This window comes from Emys orbicularis, chromosome 3, assembly GCF_028017835.1.
Source record: "Emys orbicularis isolate rEmyOrb1 chromosome 3, rEmyOrb1.hap1, whole genome shotgun sequence".
NCBI classification, from domain to species: domain Eukaryota; kingdom Metazoa; phylum Chordata; order Testudines; family Emydidae; genus Emys; species Emys orbicularis.
The window spans coordinates 13,603,427-13,617,944 of NC_088685.1; the positions used below are offsets into that span (position 1 = coordinate 13,603,427).

Consider the following 14,518-nt stretch of genomic DNA (forward strand, 5'->3'; position numbering starts at 1 on the left):
GAAGGGGGGAGGCTGAACAGTGGGAGGCAGGATTGAAGAAGGGGTGGGTTGAATGCCGGGGGACAGGGAGCCGGGGGAGTAGCTGAGGGACAGGGAGCCGGGGGCGGGGGGGTGTGGCGGTAAGGAGCCGAGCCCGGCCGGCCGGCGGAGAGCCAGCCCCACGGGCAGGGACGGGTTAAGCGGGCGGGGGCGGTCGGCGCAGGCGCGGGCCCGGCGCTGCCGAAGTTGTCCGGGCTCCGGGCCGGGAGAAGTTTGCGGCGCTGGGCGGAGGCAGCGGCGGGCGGCCGGGCTGCTCGCTCCGCTCCGGCCATGGCCTTCCGCCGGCGGGCCAAGAGCTACCCGCTCTTCAGCCAGGAGTTCCTGATCCACAACCACGCGGACATCGGCTTCTGCCTGGTGCTCTGCGTGCTCATCGCGCTCATGTTCGAGGTGAGAGCGGGGGGCCCCACCCCCCCGGGGGCACCCCCTGCACCTCTCCCGGGGGACCCCGCTGCACCCACCTTGGGAGACTCCCTGGGACCCTTCCCCAGGACTTCGCCCTGTGCACCCTCGGGGTGCTGCCCTCACCACTCTGGGACCCTGCTGCACCCCGTTCTGCAGATACACCCCAGGCCCTCGCGGTATACTGCCTGCTGCACCCCACGGGACCCTACTTCACTCCTTCCTTGGGGGGACCCCTCTGCAGCCCCCTACCATGGGACACTGCACCCCTTCCTAGGGGTATTCTCTGTGCCTCTCCAAGGGACCCCAAGGCAGTCCCTCCACCTAAGGTGTCCTCCCTGGGGACCCCAATGCACTGCACCCCCCTGGGAGGTGGATCCCAATGTAATTCTTTCCCAGCGGAGCCTACTACCCCACCCCTATTGGAGGGCTCCCTGAATAGAAGGATCTCTAGCAGATCTTTTCCTTGTCAGTGGAAGCAAATTCCCACCTCCCAGGGTGCTCCCCTGGAGAGTGCACCTTTGCAATACACCCCTTCAACGTGTGGGGTAGAAGATGACCCCACCGCATCCTGCCAGGGGAGGGAGCCCCAGTGACTCTGTCTTTCGGCATTACCCCCATTGCGCCCATCATGGGGAGCGCCGTGCACTAAGCCCCCCAGATCCCACCATCCTCCTTTTCCCAGCCCCTTTGTGGGTTAGTTTCCCTCCCCTACACTGCACTTCCTTCCCCCTTTCATTCGCCAGGGATCCTTCCCACTTTTCCTGTCCTCTCCCACCCCCATACACAGCCATCGACCCCCAGGTAACTTCATTTCCCCTCTTCCATACCCCCAGCTGCTTCTGCACTCTGTCCACACCCACAACTTGGACCCCTGCAACTTCCAGTCTCCTCAGTACATCCTTCCCCCTCCCCAGTGCCTCCTTCTCCCCCTCCAGTTTGCAATCTCCATTTCCTCCCCCCCCCCCCCCCCCAGCTCCTCTTAGACCTGAATCAGTGCCCACCAGGAACAAGATTTCCCCCTGGCCTCTAGCTGCTGCCCTCCTTGAGTCTGGTTGAGTGTAGGTGGGCGTAGGGGGACACTGACTAGCTACTGCCAGGGGATGGCAGTGCTTGTGGGACCCCTGTCCATGGGGTGGGATAATATCGTTGTGTCAAGAGACTGAATGATGCCACCCTGCCAGTCTCTGTGATTGGGCATGGTGCCAGCAGCGTGATGACCGCCTTGCACTCCTCCATTGGGGGGTGGAGGAAAAGAGGTGAGGCTCTCCCTGAGCTAGAGCTCCAGGGAGGGGGACAGCTGGCTCTGGCCAGTGTTTTCCCCAGGATTTGGGGATGAGCCGACAGATGGCGTTGGTTTGTGCCCCAGAAGTTGGGGGAGCTGATGGGTGAGGGGAAGTTCTGCCCAAACTGCTCCGTTGGGTGTGGTTGGAGTTGAAGTGGAGAGGCTTTAAGGCAGGGGATGTGGGGGGACGTGTTGTGATGGGGTCACAACCTTTTGAGGTTTGGTGGGGAACCCTGCAGTGTCCTGTCATGCTGTGGTTAGCAGGGGAGGGGGCAGTGAGTGCCCACAGCCAGGCCACCTGATGCTGTGATCCTGGCAGCTCTCTAGCTAAGCAGAGCAGGCTAGGTGAGGTCATTCCTTGGCTGGGAGACCTCTGAACAGCCGGTAGGTGCTGCTGGGAATGGTGATGGCAATTCAAATGGAAGGCTAATGCTCAGTCTGATCCAATGCCCCTGTGCTCCTGGATTTCCCCATCTTTCAGGTGCACTGTGTCCGTGAGATGCAATGTTGGATTTCAGGTGAGGCGCATAACTGAGAGATTGATTGCTCCTGGCCTTTTAAGACCTGTGGTGCTTCCTGCCAGGATTGGCTGTTGATCTTAGTGTCTTTCCTAAATTCTGACTTGCGGTGTTACATTTGCCTAGATTCCCCCTCCATGCAGTTCTTTGCCTCCTGTCCTCAGTACAGTGCGGATGGATTGCTGGGCTCTGTCAAAGGGGCACTATCAGATTTTAATTTTTTTTTTTAATCCCTTATCTAGGTTACTGCTGATATCTTTGATTATCAAAATCAAAAGAAGTTTAAAAATCCAGCCCACTTTTCACCATTTGTGTAGCTTGCTCTGAGTTTCCCGCAGCTGTCGTTACTTCTGGGTTTGTTTATAACCCCTTTCTCGCTCTGGATTCTTGTGTGCCAGCACCTGGTTGCAATGTTTGGGGTGCAAACTCTGCAGGGGAATATGTAAATCCAGATCAAACGGAGGATTTTTTTTTTAAAGAAGTGGAAACATTTCTGTAAATAGGGTTCATTTAAAGAAGAAAAATGGCTTTGCCTGCGGAGGGTGAGAGGCAGTGTTGGTGGAGGACGTCTGCCCCTTCCCTTTCCCTGGGAGGAGGAGTTAATGGTGGTGCAGCTGTCCCTTTCCTTTGCCCATAAGCTAGGATTGCCATCTCTGAGGTACAAAAAACGGGGACATTCGGGATGGTCCTGAGCACGTTACACACAACCAGCTGGCCAGTTTTTGAAGCACCCTGACCGACACCTAGGATAGTTATCTCAAACAGTGACAGTCCTGGGAGAATCTGGCCAGGTGGCAACCCTACTATTGAGGTACTTGGGGTTAGGTATCAGTGGGGGCAACTGGCCTACCATTTTCCACCACCTCCTTTTGTTCCCGCCCTCCCCAGCATTGCCCCTTTCCTGGAGGGAGTTGTGATCCTGACCTTAGAGAAATGTCCTGATGGAGGAGAGCAGTGCCCCCTCCCAGGCCACACGGTCCCCAGTGCCCCTTTCCCCATGCTTGGGGCATCTTCCCTGCCACCAACCCCTGAGCTCGCCAGGAGCCTTGTTCTCCCTCTTTCTAGAGACATCCCAGAAGCCGGAGGTGCTCTCCTGCCTCCCTCCAGCCAGCCCCCACCTGAGGGAACCCCACGAAACCTTAGACACCAGTGTCCACTCCTCCTGTGGGAGGGGGAGTTATTTATCTGCCCCTCCCCAGTACATATGATAACAATGGAACCCCTGGTAGTGGGAGAGGAGCAGACGCTTCGCCTCTCCCAAGCCTGGCATCAGGGCTCTTCCTCCCTGTCCCTAGCGGGGAGAGCAGGCTCCTTGCAGCCCCAGTGCTTTGCATAGAAATGTCAGGAATGTGGAGCTTCCCCCCCCCAACCCCCCTTCCCAGCTTTCTCCTCTCTTTCCTCTCCTCTTTCAGGGGAGGAGACGGGATAGGGAGGGGGCTGAGGATTCCTGCCGAACAACTCAGCCCTTCAGGCTTGCTCCATACATGGAGTCTGGCCAGCCTGGCACCTCAGGGGCGGGCGTGCTTCTGCGGTCAGTCTGAACCATGTGTGTGTGATAGAACCGTGTCCCTCCCGGGCCCCCAGCCGAGTGCCACGTTTCAGGGCAAATGGAGACGAGATGGAAGGTGGTGGTGGGGCGGAGAACTCATCGGAGAAACGGGAAACCCGTTTCCTTAATTAAAAAAACAAAACAAAATTAAAAAAAGACGGTTTCTCCCTCCCTTTCCTTGCAATGCACTGAATGAACAAGTAGTTTTCAGTACATAGAAATCTTAATGTCTTTAAAGGAAACATCTAAATTTGAGCCAGAAAGGCCAGCTGGCTGGGGTATAAATTCCAAAACCACATGCAAATGCTGCAGAGTTGGACACACCGGCTGCAAGTTTCAGAGTTGTACTTTCAAAACAAAACAAGCAGTGACTTTGAGCTGGAGGGGGTTTTGTCTCCCACTAACACAGCAGGCCGAGGGTTTGCCCTTTATCATTGCTGGTGTTCACTTTACCGAACTTTCTTTCTCTAGGGCTCTGTCTACCCTGGCACTTTTGTCAGTATAACTTTGCCAGTGTGGACAGTGCTATGTCTTTGGGAGAGCGTCTCCCGACGACGTGGCTACTGCTGCTTGTTGGAGGTGGTTTAATTATGTCCACGGGAGAACTCTCTCCCATCAGCATAGAGAGGCTACACAGGAGATCTTACAGCGGTACAGCTGTGCTGCTGTAAGCTGTCTAGTGTAGACGTGGCCTTAGCCTCAGGGCTGCGTGTGGAATAAGCTCGTCTGGGCTCTCTTTAGAAAAAGCTGATTGAATTTTTGCACAGTTGGAAGATGTCGGCTTGACAGTCCTGGTGACGGGACTTGTCTGCGTTGGTATTTTCATTAATGTTCCACCGTTGCGGCTGCACTAGTCAGAATCCTTGTGTAGACAGGGCGTTGTTACCATCTAGACCTCAGAAGAAAATTGTTAGAAGAACCTAAATGACGCTTTTGAGAGAGCAGGTGGGTGAGGTAATATCTGTTATTGGACCAACTTCTGTTGGTGAGAGAGAGAAGCTTTTGAGCTACACACAGCTCTTCTTCAGGTCTGGGAAAGGTACTCTGAGCTTTTCAGCTAAATACAAGATGGAACAGATTGTTTAGCATCAGTGGTTAGCTCACATTCTAAGGAACCATTCAAGGTGAAGTAGCCCATTAATACATCTGCAGTCATAGGGGAAAAAAGCGGGGTTAGTGGGTTACAGGTTGTTATTAGAAGCCCTAAATCCATGATTTTCAGTGTCTAGTGGAGTTATGAATTTAAGCTCCCAGGCTTGTCTTTGGAAAGTGTTGTGCAGGTTTCGTTCAAGGATGCGGACTGATGGGTCAGATGTAGAGCGATGGCTCTGTGAAAAGTGGTCACCCACAGCTGCTGGGGTGTTTGTCTTTTATCATTTTCCTGTGTGAGTTCATTCAGCGTAGGTGCCTTTGATAATTGTACTCCCTCATCTAGACCTGCACTGAGACAACACAGTAATAAAAACACCCGTGTCCTCTCTACACTGGAGCTGCCACAACGGAGGAGAATCGAAGAAGAATGTTAGTGTAGGGACAGTCCAGGCAGAGTCCGTATTAGCGTAAAGGAGACCTGTGACGGGACAAAAATGGTTTTATTCTTTTTTCTTTTTGATATATAGAGCGAATTTGAAGTGTGTTTTGTGCTGGAAATGCTGGCCTTGTATCCCCTGCTTTCTCCCCAACCCTCTAGAAGGCTCTATGCATGTCTGGAGAACTTGTAAGATTAGAATGTGTGACATACCATGCAAATGAAACCTGCTTAAATGGGAAGGGAAGAGAGGGTCACAACACACCTACTCTCCACCTTCGCCTGTCCCAGTGACCTCACACCCTTCTGATCTCCTTTCGCTTCTTCTCTTCAACTTCTCCCCTTTTACTGCTGCCTTTCATAGTACAAGTATGCTATGGTCCCCACACCCTTGAGCTGTGCCTGCACATACGGCAGCATGTAGAATACAGGCACTACTTGTGTATCTACGTGTCACAATGAAACAGGGAGCTGCTGGGGCCTTTTCCCACGGCAGGAAAAGGCTGTGGCAGTGGGGCAGTATCCTGAAAAATACCAGTGTCGAGGTGGGAGGCACTGCTTGGGCGTGTAGGTAGATACGCTGGAAGTTCAAACGTGTATGGCATTCTGCTTGCTTAAGCCGTGTCGCACCTTCTAAACTGCTATTTATAGCCCTTCTAGCTGGGAGTGGGGTGTCTGTACTTTACACGCCTCTGTAAGTGTAGATGTACTTTTAGAAAGTCATTTGTTGGCCCCAACTGCCTCTTACTATCACATCATTGCCTTTGTACCCTTCACATCTGAACCCACTGAATGCAGCATGCACAGGCAGCACCTCCAGTTCCGGTCTTGCATCCTGGATCCCCTGGGTCTCTATGTCCCACTTCAACTGCTGTCACAGAGGTTTCTAATGGCCTCTTCCTGGCCAGGGGGGTCCTCAGACTCTGGTCCAGCCCCCTAAACTGCCGCTTTTGGCTGCGTCAGTCATACCCCCCCTCTTGACGTCTTGTCCTCCCTTGGTTTTTGTTGTTGCTCTGTCCTCTCTTGGTTCTCCTCCGACCTCTCTGATTGGAGTCTCTTTTCGTGGGTGCTTCTCCCCCTTCCCACTCTGGTGAGGTGCCTCAGGGCTCTGCCCTTGCCTCCGCCTCGCTTTACAGCCTCTCCTTGTGAGATCTGATCAGTGATCTTTGCTGGAATGACATCTCTCTCCACTCCTGCCCTGCCTCCCTTGCTCCTGCCCTGTGTCTCTGCCTCTCTGACAATTCCAGCATCCCTGACTGTGCATTTACCATGGCTAAAGCTGAGCTGGTGATCTCTTTCCAAAGCCGCCTTTATCCCTCCTCTCCTCCCCCCAGTCTTGATCATCCTCATTGCTCGGACCCACAACCCGGGTAATCCCCTTTGACTCCTTGTTTCCTTTCTCACCCCGCACTGGCATGCTGCTTCCATGTCCTGCCGCTTGCTGCTCCATGACATTTCTAAGATCCGCCCTACGTCTGCTAGCGTCGGAGACTGTTTGCGTGGTGGAGTCTCTTCACCAGGGATGGGTGAATGCAGGCCGCAGGGGCTTTGAGCAGCCTTTGGGCCATGCGTTAGGCCTTCCTCAGGCTGGTGTGGCCTGTGGTGGAGCTCAGAGAGCATCATCTACAGAGCCCTTCTAGACTGTAGTGGCCAGAGCTCAGATCAAAGCGGAGAGTCTCAAGCTCTCTCCTAGGCCACACCGCTAGATGCTGCCCTCAGCTGGCAAAAGGTTTGGCACTCCTGCTGTCTGGCAATACAGACGTGGAGAGACGGAAGGAAATGTCAGAACCTGCCTCACAATAGACCATTTCCTGTAGGGAAGGATTTCTCTGGGCTCACAGAGGCTGTGAATGTGTGACTGTTACTTAACCATTTCCTTCCAAATCTACAGCTGGCACACTTCTGACCTAGACAGCCGCCGTTGTGTGTTTGCGAGGGCCTGTGGAGTTGTCTGCTCACAGGTGGTGAGCTACTATCCGGCCGCAGTCCTTGCTGCCCTAAAGCTTGCTGTGTAGCTCTGTGCTGCTTAGGCCTCAGCTGAAGTATTGTATCCAGTTGTGGGCACCACATTTCAGGAAAGATGTGGACAAATTCGAGAAAGGCCCGAGAAGTGCAACAAAAATAATTAAAGGTCTAGAAAACATGACCTATGAGGGAAGATTGAAAACATTTAGTATGTTTAGCGTGGAGAAGAAAAGACTGAGGGGGACATAACAGTTTTCAAGTATGTAAAATGTTGTTACAAGGAGAAGGGAGAAAAATTGTTGTCCTATCCTCAGAGGTTAAGGAGAAGAAGCAATGGGCTTAAATTGAAGCAAGGGAGGTTTACGTTGGACATTAGGGAAAAACTGCCTAACTGTCCGGGTGATTAAGCACTGGAACAAATTGCCTACGGAGGTTGTGGAATCTCTGTCATTGGAGGTTTTTAAGAGCAGGTTAGACCAGTGGTTCTCAACCTATTTACCACTGTGGGCTGCATATGCAGCTCTCTGTGTTACGTGGGCCGCATCCACACAATATATATATATATACACTACCTGTATGGCCCTAAGGATGTCACATGGGCCGCTGCTGCATGCTGATTGGACTAGAAGCGGGCCGCAGGTTGAGAACCACTGGGTTAGACAAACATTTGTCAGGGATGGTCTAGTTATTACTTAGTCCTGCCTTGAGTGCAGGGGACTGGACTAGATGGCCTCTCGAGGTCCCTTCCAGTCCTACACTACTATGATTCTATGAACATGGTGGCTAATACAACTCTGAACAGCTGTACAGCATTTCACACAGAAAGTACTGTGAGTATCAACTTCTTAGGGCCTGACCCTGCAACTCCTCTTCACACACACAGCTTCTATTGACTTCCGTGGGAAATCCCGGTGCAGAGTGCGCTTTGTAACCAAGGCCCTGCCTTGGCAGGTCAGACTAGTGCCCTTTGTAGCCTGGTATTCTGTCTCGGACTGTGGGCAGTTGCCAAATGGTGAAGAAGGACAGTGCAGCAGTTAGAGCGCTAGCCTAGGAGTCGGGAGATCTGAGTTCAAGTCTCTGCTCCACAAAAAGGTTTGTGTAACTCCCTTAGCCTCTCTGTGCCTCTGTTTCCCATCTAAAATGGGGATAATAGCACTTCCCCCACTTCACAGGAGTGTTGTGAGGATAAATACATTAAAGATTGAGGCACTCTGTGACGGGAGCCTTGTAAGTCCCTTACTAGGTAGATGCCTTTGAAACTGGACTGGGCACAATGCTATACAATGTACTATAGGTAGAACCTTCCCAAATTCGCAGTCCATTTTGGTAAATTTCACGTCATAGCATTTTTAAAATTTCATGGTTTTAGATATTTAAATCTTAAATTTCAGTGTTGTCACAAAGCATGAATATGTATTTAAAAATATAACCATGTAAAGCCCTTAAAAAACAACAAGGAGTCCAGTGGTACCTTAAAGACTAACAGATTTATTTGGGCATAAGCTTTCGTGGGTAAAAAACCCAAGAAGTGAAGTTTTTTACCCACGAAAGCTTATGCCCAAATAAATCTGTTAGTCTTTAAGGTGCCACCGGACTCCTTATTGTTTTTGTGGATACAGACTAACACGGCTACCCCCTGATACATGTAAAGCCCTTAAGTCAGCATTTCTCAAACTGGGGGTCCCGACCCAAAAGGGGGTTGCAAGGCTATTGTGGCAGGGCCACGGTATTGCCACTTTTACTTCTGCGTTACTTTCCGAGCTGGGCAGGCGGAGAGCGGCGGCTGCTGGCCAGGTGCCCAGCTCTGAAGGCAGAGCCGCCACCGGCAGCAGCACAGAAGTAAGAGTGCCATGGTATGGTATCGCCACCCTTATTTCTGAGCTGTGCCCCTGGCTAGCAGCCGCCACTTTCTGGCTGCCCAGTTGTGAAGGCAGCGCAGAAGTATGGGTAGCAATACTGTGACACCTTTCTCCCCCCCACACACAACTAGACCAGTTTCATGATCTGTGCCATGTTTTTCATGGCTGTGAATTCAGTAGGACCCTAACTATAGGGAACAGTCTTGTCTTGGCAGTGAGATGGAGCACGTGATCTACTATAGGCTTCTCCATCTGTCGCTTCTAGGATGAAGGCTGATGTGATGAAAATCTTGTTTTGGATTGAACCCAGTTTCAGTCCCCTCTTAATTCATGTTGGATCTGGTTCCCGTCCAGACTGCTGGTGTGAAAGTTGGTGTGAGAGTCAGAAAGCAGCGCTGGATTTTCTACAGCTCCTGGCCTCTTTGGCAAGCTGTCTAAATGGGATTCTACTCCTGTCCGGGGTCAGTGCAGGAAGCTACAGGACAGACCACGCTTTGAAAAGACATGGTTGCTCATTCTAAAAGTAAATCTAAGTGACGGCAAAGAATCACTTCCACTATTTTACTGATTAAAATTACCCCATATTTAAATTAAAATAAGTTCTTTTAACCCAAGCCCCAAATTGCTTTTATTTCACTGGCATTTTTAAGCCATGTTCTAGCAACAAATGAAACTTAAAAAGGATTTGATTTGCAATGCCAGTGTTATGACATGGATGATTGCACCACCAGTTGCTCTTGCTTTGACCAGGTTATCCTTAATAATACCAAACTCTCACACAGTGTTTTTCATCCCTCGATCGACAAAGCACTTTACTGAGGAGGTCAGTATCATTATCCACATTTTACAGATGGGGAAACTGAGGCACCGGTTGATGATCTGAATTGCCCAGGGTCACCCAACAGGCCAGTGGCAGAGCTGGGAATCGAACCCCTATTTCCTGAGTCCTAGTCCAGGGCCTTCTCTTCTGGCTTGCAGAGCTGTAGACATTTATGGTAATAAAATCTTGCTGACTTGTGTTAAATTCCTATTTGTCTCAAACTGTTCAGATAAGCTTGTTGCTAAAGCACACTTGGGAGGTGCAGCAATGCTACTTTGTATAACCTGTACTCACTAAACTTGGAAACTTCCTATGCCTTGAAAGTAGGTGGTTTTAGTTAGTCTAAACCAAAAGCACATCTGGATTCTAGGGTTACCACACAGCTTGGTGGGAGGAGAGATGAAACTATTTTACCCAGAGCCGATAAAGGTCAAGTTGCAATGCTTTTTCCTGTATTCTTGTTCCCATCCTTGTTTGGAACGTTCACCGCCGTCATGGTCCTGAATCCTGATCTCCCAAATATGACCCTGCCAAAGGGAGGAGGCTGACAAATGAGCTCCTGTTTCCAGACTAATACTAAATATACTCTGCCCTATTATAGCACCCTCCACGAAAAGCTCTTAAAACGCCGTACAAACAGTAACGAATGAAGCCTCACAATAGCCCTTTGTTGTAGGGTAGTGTGTCATCTGTGTCTGATGGACAGGGAAACCGGAGAACACAGAGGTGAAGTGACCTGGCCAAGGTTGCAGAGTTTGTGGCGGAGCTGGGATTAGAACCTAGATCTCCTAGTGCGGTGGGAATAAGTAAAAGGGAAATGCGTGGTAGACGAACTGTTGTATGTTAAAATAGGCAGGTATATTTGGACAGTGTTGTGAATCAGATGCTAAAAAAAAGCCCTCCTTTTTATCCTTGAGCCTCAGCGTTCAAATCTGGGAGTCCAAATTATGTGCAGGTCCTATTCTGCATCTGGAATGTACTTCGGATTAACAGGTGTTTATTTTTGTTTCAATGGGCACTCAAGCCCTCAGAGGACAACATTAGGAAGCAATGTGTATATTTTTTTAATTGTTTGACAAACCTCTCATAAGAACAGAAATATTTTAATGCTGTAAGGAGGCTGTGGAATCTCTGTCATTGAAGGTTTTTAAGAACGGGTTAGAAAAACACCGGTTACAGACAGTCTAGATAATACTTAGTCCTGGTTCAGTGCACGGGACTGGACTAGATGTAGGGTCACCAGATGTCCCAATATTATAGGGACAGTCCCGATTTTTGGGTCTTTTTCTTATATAGGCTCCTATTGCCCCCCCCCCTCCCGATTTTTCACATTTGCTGTCTGGTTACCCTAACTAGATGACATATGAAGGTTCCCTTCCAGTCTTACATTTCTATGATTTATTTCTCAGCAAACTTCCTGGGCAGGGCCAGGTTTATGCATTTAAAGGTGTTGTAAACCAAACCCAATAGCCCGTTAGCTGCGGACAAGTATGTGGGCACACCTGAAAGTGAAACTAACCGGGTTCTGACTAGAAACTTTTGTCAGTTTCACTTTTGATTTTGCTGCATGACCTGCAAAGTGCCAACAGCTTGAACAATAAAGTACATGGGGTCAGGATTATTAAAGGGACCTGGTTTTCTGAGGGGGAGGGGATGCCGTTTAATAGGTTTGTTTTGGATGCTCAGAATCTCTAGTCACATCTAAAAAGCTTGACATTTTAAAATTCCAGCTTTAATAATCCAAGGTACGTCCGTAACAGGGCCATGAATTATTGATATATGGAGCTGCACGTGCTCTAGGTTCTCTTCTAAAGGGGGGAAAGGGCATCCCAGCATTTATCTGGGATAAGCAACTCCCACACTAAGAATTATTTTGACGTCATTCACTCTCAGTTATAAGTAAACAGGTGGGCTGTGCATTGTGACTATACGTCTTCAAATACTTGTCCTAATAATTGTGCGGTGTTCCTTTTAATTTTTGGATCCCATTATCCCATTCACTTCCCTATGGCATGTTGAGTAGTTCCCAATGTGAAGTTTCTCTAATACTGGCAGTGCTGTATTTGCCAGAGGTGACTGTACCCCTCCCCATGCTGGATTTTTCTTCTTGGCCCAGATATTCTCCTTAGCTGCACAAGAAGCTGCTATTCTGACATCCTCACAAGGTTTTGATTTGTTGCACCATTTGCCAAGGATGGCGCTTGTTGCATTGGACACAAAGGGTGTTGAAGGCTATTCTAGCATGTGGCCCCCCTTGCCAAGGGTTCTGCTAGATGCAAGCAACTGAGGGCATGTCTACACTGAACAAACAGTGCCACAGCAGAGAGTCTGAGTCCAGGTCTACATACTAGGGGTCACGCTACAGGGCTAAAAGTAGCAGTGTAGACGTTCCTGCTCAGGCTCTGAGATACACCCCCTCGCCGGGTTTCCATGCCTCCGCTCCGGTCCGAGTGGGAACGTTATACTGCTATTTTTAGCCCCGTAGCACAAGCCCCATGAGTCTGTGTGTGTAGACCTAGGTTCTGAGGCTTACTGCTGCAGGCTTCTTTTTGTTTTGTTTGCAGTGTAGATATACTGAGTGACTGTTGGATGCCAGCCTAGTGCTAGAATTGGGGTTTTAATGTCACCAGTTTAGGCTCTCATTGGATCAGGTGTCAGTATCGTATTCACAGGAGCAGATTCCCGTCTGAGTGGCTGGGAGATTAAAACCCATCTGGCTAGTAGCTGGAGTAGGGCAGGAGGGCTGTAACTTGCACAGCATTCGGGAAGCTTCGTTTTGGCTAATGCCGTCCCTAACCCTTGCAAACAGTTCTGTGCAAACAGTAGCTCCTCTCCCACCCGCTTGCTCATTACTCATTCCCCTAATCTGACTGTTCTCCACGTCACCAGCTGGCATTGCACTCAATGGATTCCAAACTCCAGCTGGTGCCAGTGTGTTTACGCAGGCAGCAGGAGAGCCTGGCAAACGGCCTGCGGCCAAGTTGCTGCACAGCCTTGCAAAGAGAGCGCAAGGTAAAGGCATCTTGGAGATGAGACACCGGTTTATGTTCTCGCCTGTAGTGCCTGTGAGGGAGGCGGGGCTGAGCTGCTGTTCTCGTGCTAAAGGGAAGGTGGTTTGGTGTCTATTTCTCAAGATGGTCCCAGGCTGAGGGTGGTGGTGATGGTTTAACATCTGTACGGTGGTAGCACCTGGAGGCCAAACAGCTATGGCGGTGGGTGCTGCACAGACAGCACATGACAATCGCTGTCCTAAAGAGCCGACAACCAAGAGGTGAGATTTCCAAAAGAGTGTACGTGACTTAGGGTACGTCCACACGGCAACCAGGGGTGTCCTTTCCAGCTCGGGTAGATGTACTTGTGCTAGCTTTCATCAGGCTAATGCACTCCCAATAGTAGTGTGGCCGATGGCTACATGGGCAGTGAGACGGGTTGGCTGCCCGAGTACATACCCAGTATGTGAGGGGTGCAGCTAGCCTGTCCCATCACCCACGTAACTCCAGCGCTACTGCTATTTTTGGCTCACTATCTGGATCAAAGCTAGTGTGTGTACATCTACCCAAGGCAGAAGTGACACCCCCTGGCTGCAGTGTCAATGTACCCTTAGGAGCACAAGTTCCTGGGAGGGCTGTAACTTCCCCCAGTCCCTGGGGCTGATGCTCCTAAATGACTTAGGGTGGTTTGATAAGCCCATTCCAGACCCCGTTGATATTCAGTGAGATTTAGGTGTCTCACTCCCTTCGTCTCTGAAAGTGCCAGTCTACAAGATAAGACATAACAGGTAAATGAGACAAGCAGGCTGAGGTGAAGGATTCTGGGTATAACACAAATCCTAGGATGTGCCTAGTTCGTGGCCAGCTTTGAGCTGATTGCAACTTGCCACCTGCAGTCTGAACTTTCCCGCTCTGGTGCTGTCTTCCTCTTTGGATCCACCAGTACCTCCCACGTGACTTACAAAGGGTTCTGGTTCTTTTCTACTTCAAGAACTTAGAAAAAGCTGTCACCAGCGCCTCCAGGTTCTGCATGCCCATCTTTGGACCAAATAGTTTTACAGTTGCTGTTTCTATTCTAAATTTCTTTTATAGTTAGATCTTTTCTTGGACACTTAATGCGGTTCATCCTAATGCTTTGCAAACACCAGTGCTTGCCATGCCCCTGTGAGTTTGGGAAGTCTTATCCCCATTTTACTGATGGGGAAACTGAGGCACAGAGCAGTTGTGACTTGCCCAGAGGCACAAAGCCAGGGCTAGAGCTCCTGAGTTCCTGTATCACTGTCCTGTGCGTGGGCCAATAGATCATGCCCCTCTGTCTGCACAATACCCTGGATTATGTTAAACAGCATATGGCAGTACACTGGGTGGTGTAAATACTTGGTGCCAGTCCTGCTCCAAATGAAATTATCCAGCCACATCAGCTCATACACAGGGGGTCAAATACTGGGGTGACCTCACTGTGATGGGTAAACACTGGTATGACTGAGCAGAATTTGACACTCTAATTTACATGTGGCCAGCAGGACATTACAGGTGTCCTGTTAAATACCCCTCTTGCCTGCC

General features: G+C 50.3%; 1 protein-coding gene across 1 annotated transcript in view; it reads left to right on the forward strand.

Annotated features, from left to right (window-relative positions):
* The first annotated feature begins 309 nt into the window (after positions 1 to 309).
* The window catches only part of TRAM2 (translocation associated membrane protein 2), a 49,211-nt gene continuing 35,002 nt past the window's right edge, over positions 310 to 14,518 (forward strand). Inside the window, exon 1 of the mRNA XM_065401612.1 lies at positions 310 to 429. Coding sequence (XP_065257684.1) covers positions 310 to 429 — 120 coding nt within the window. The remainder of the gene's footprint in view (positions 430 to 14,518) is intronic.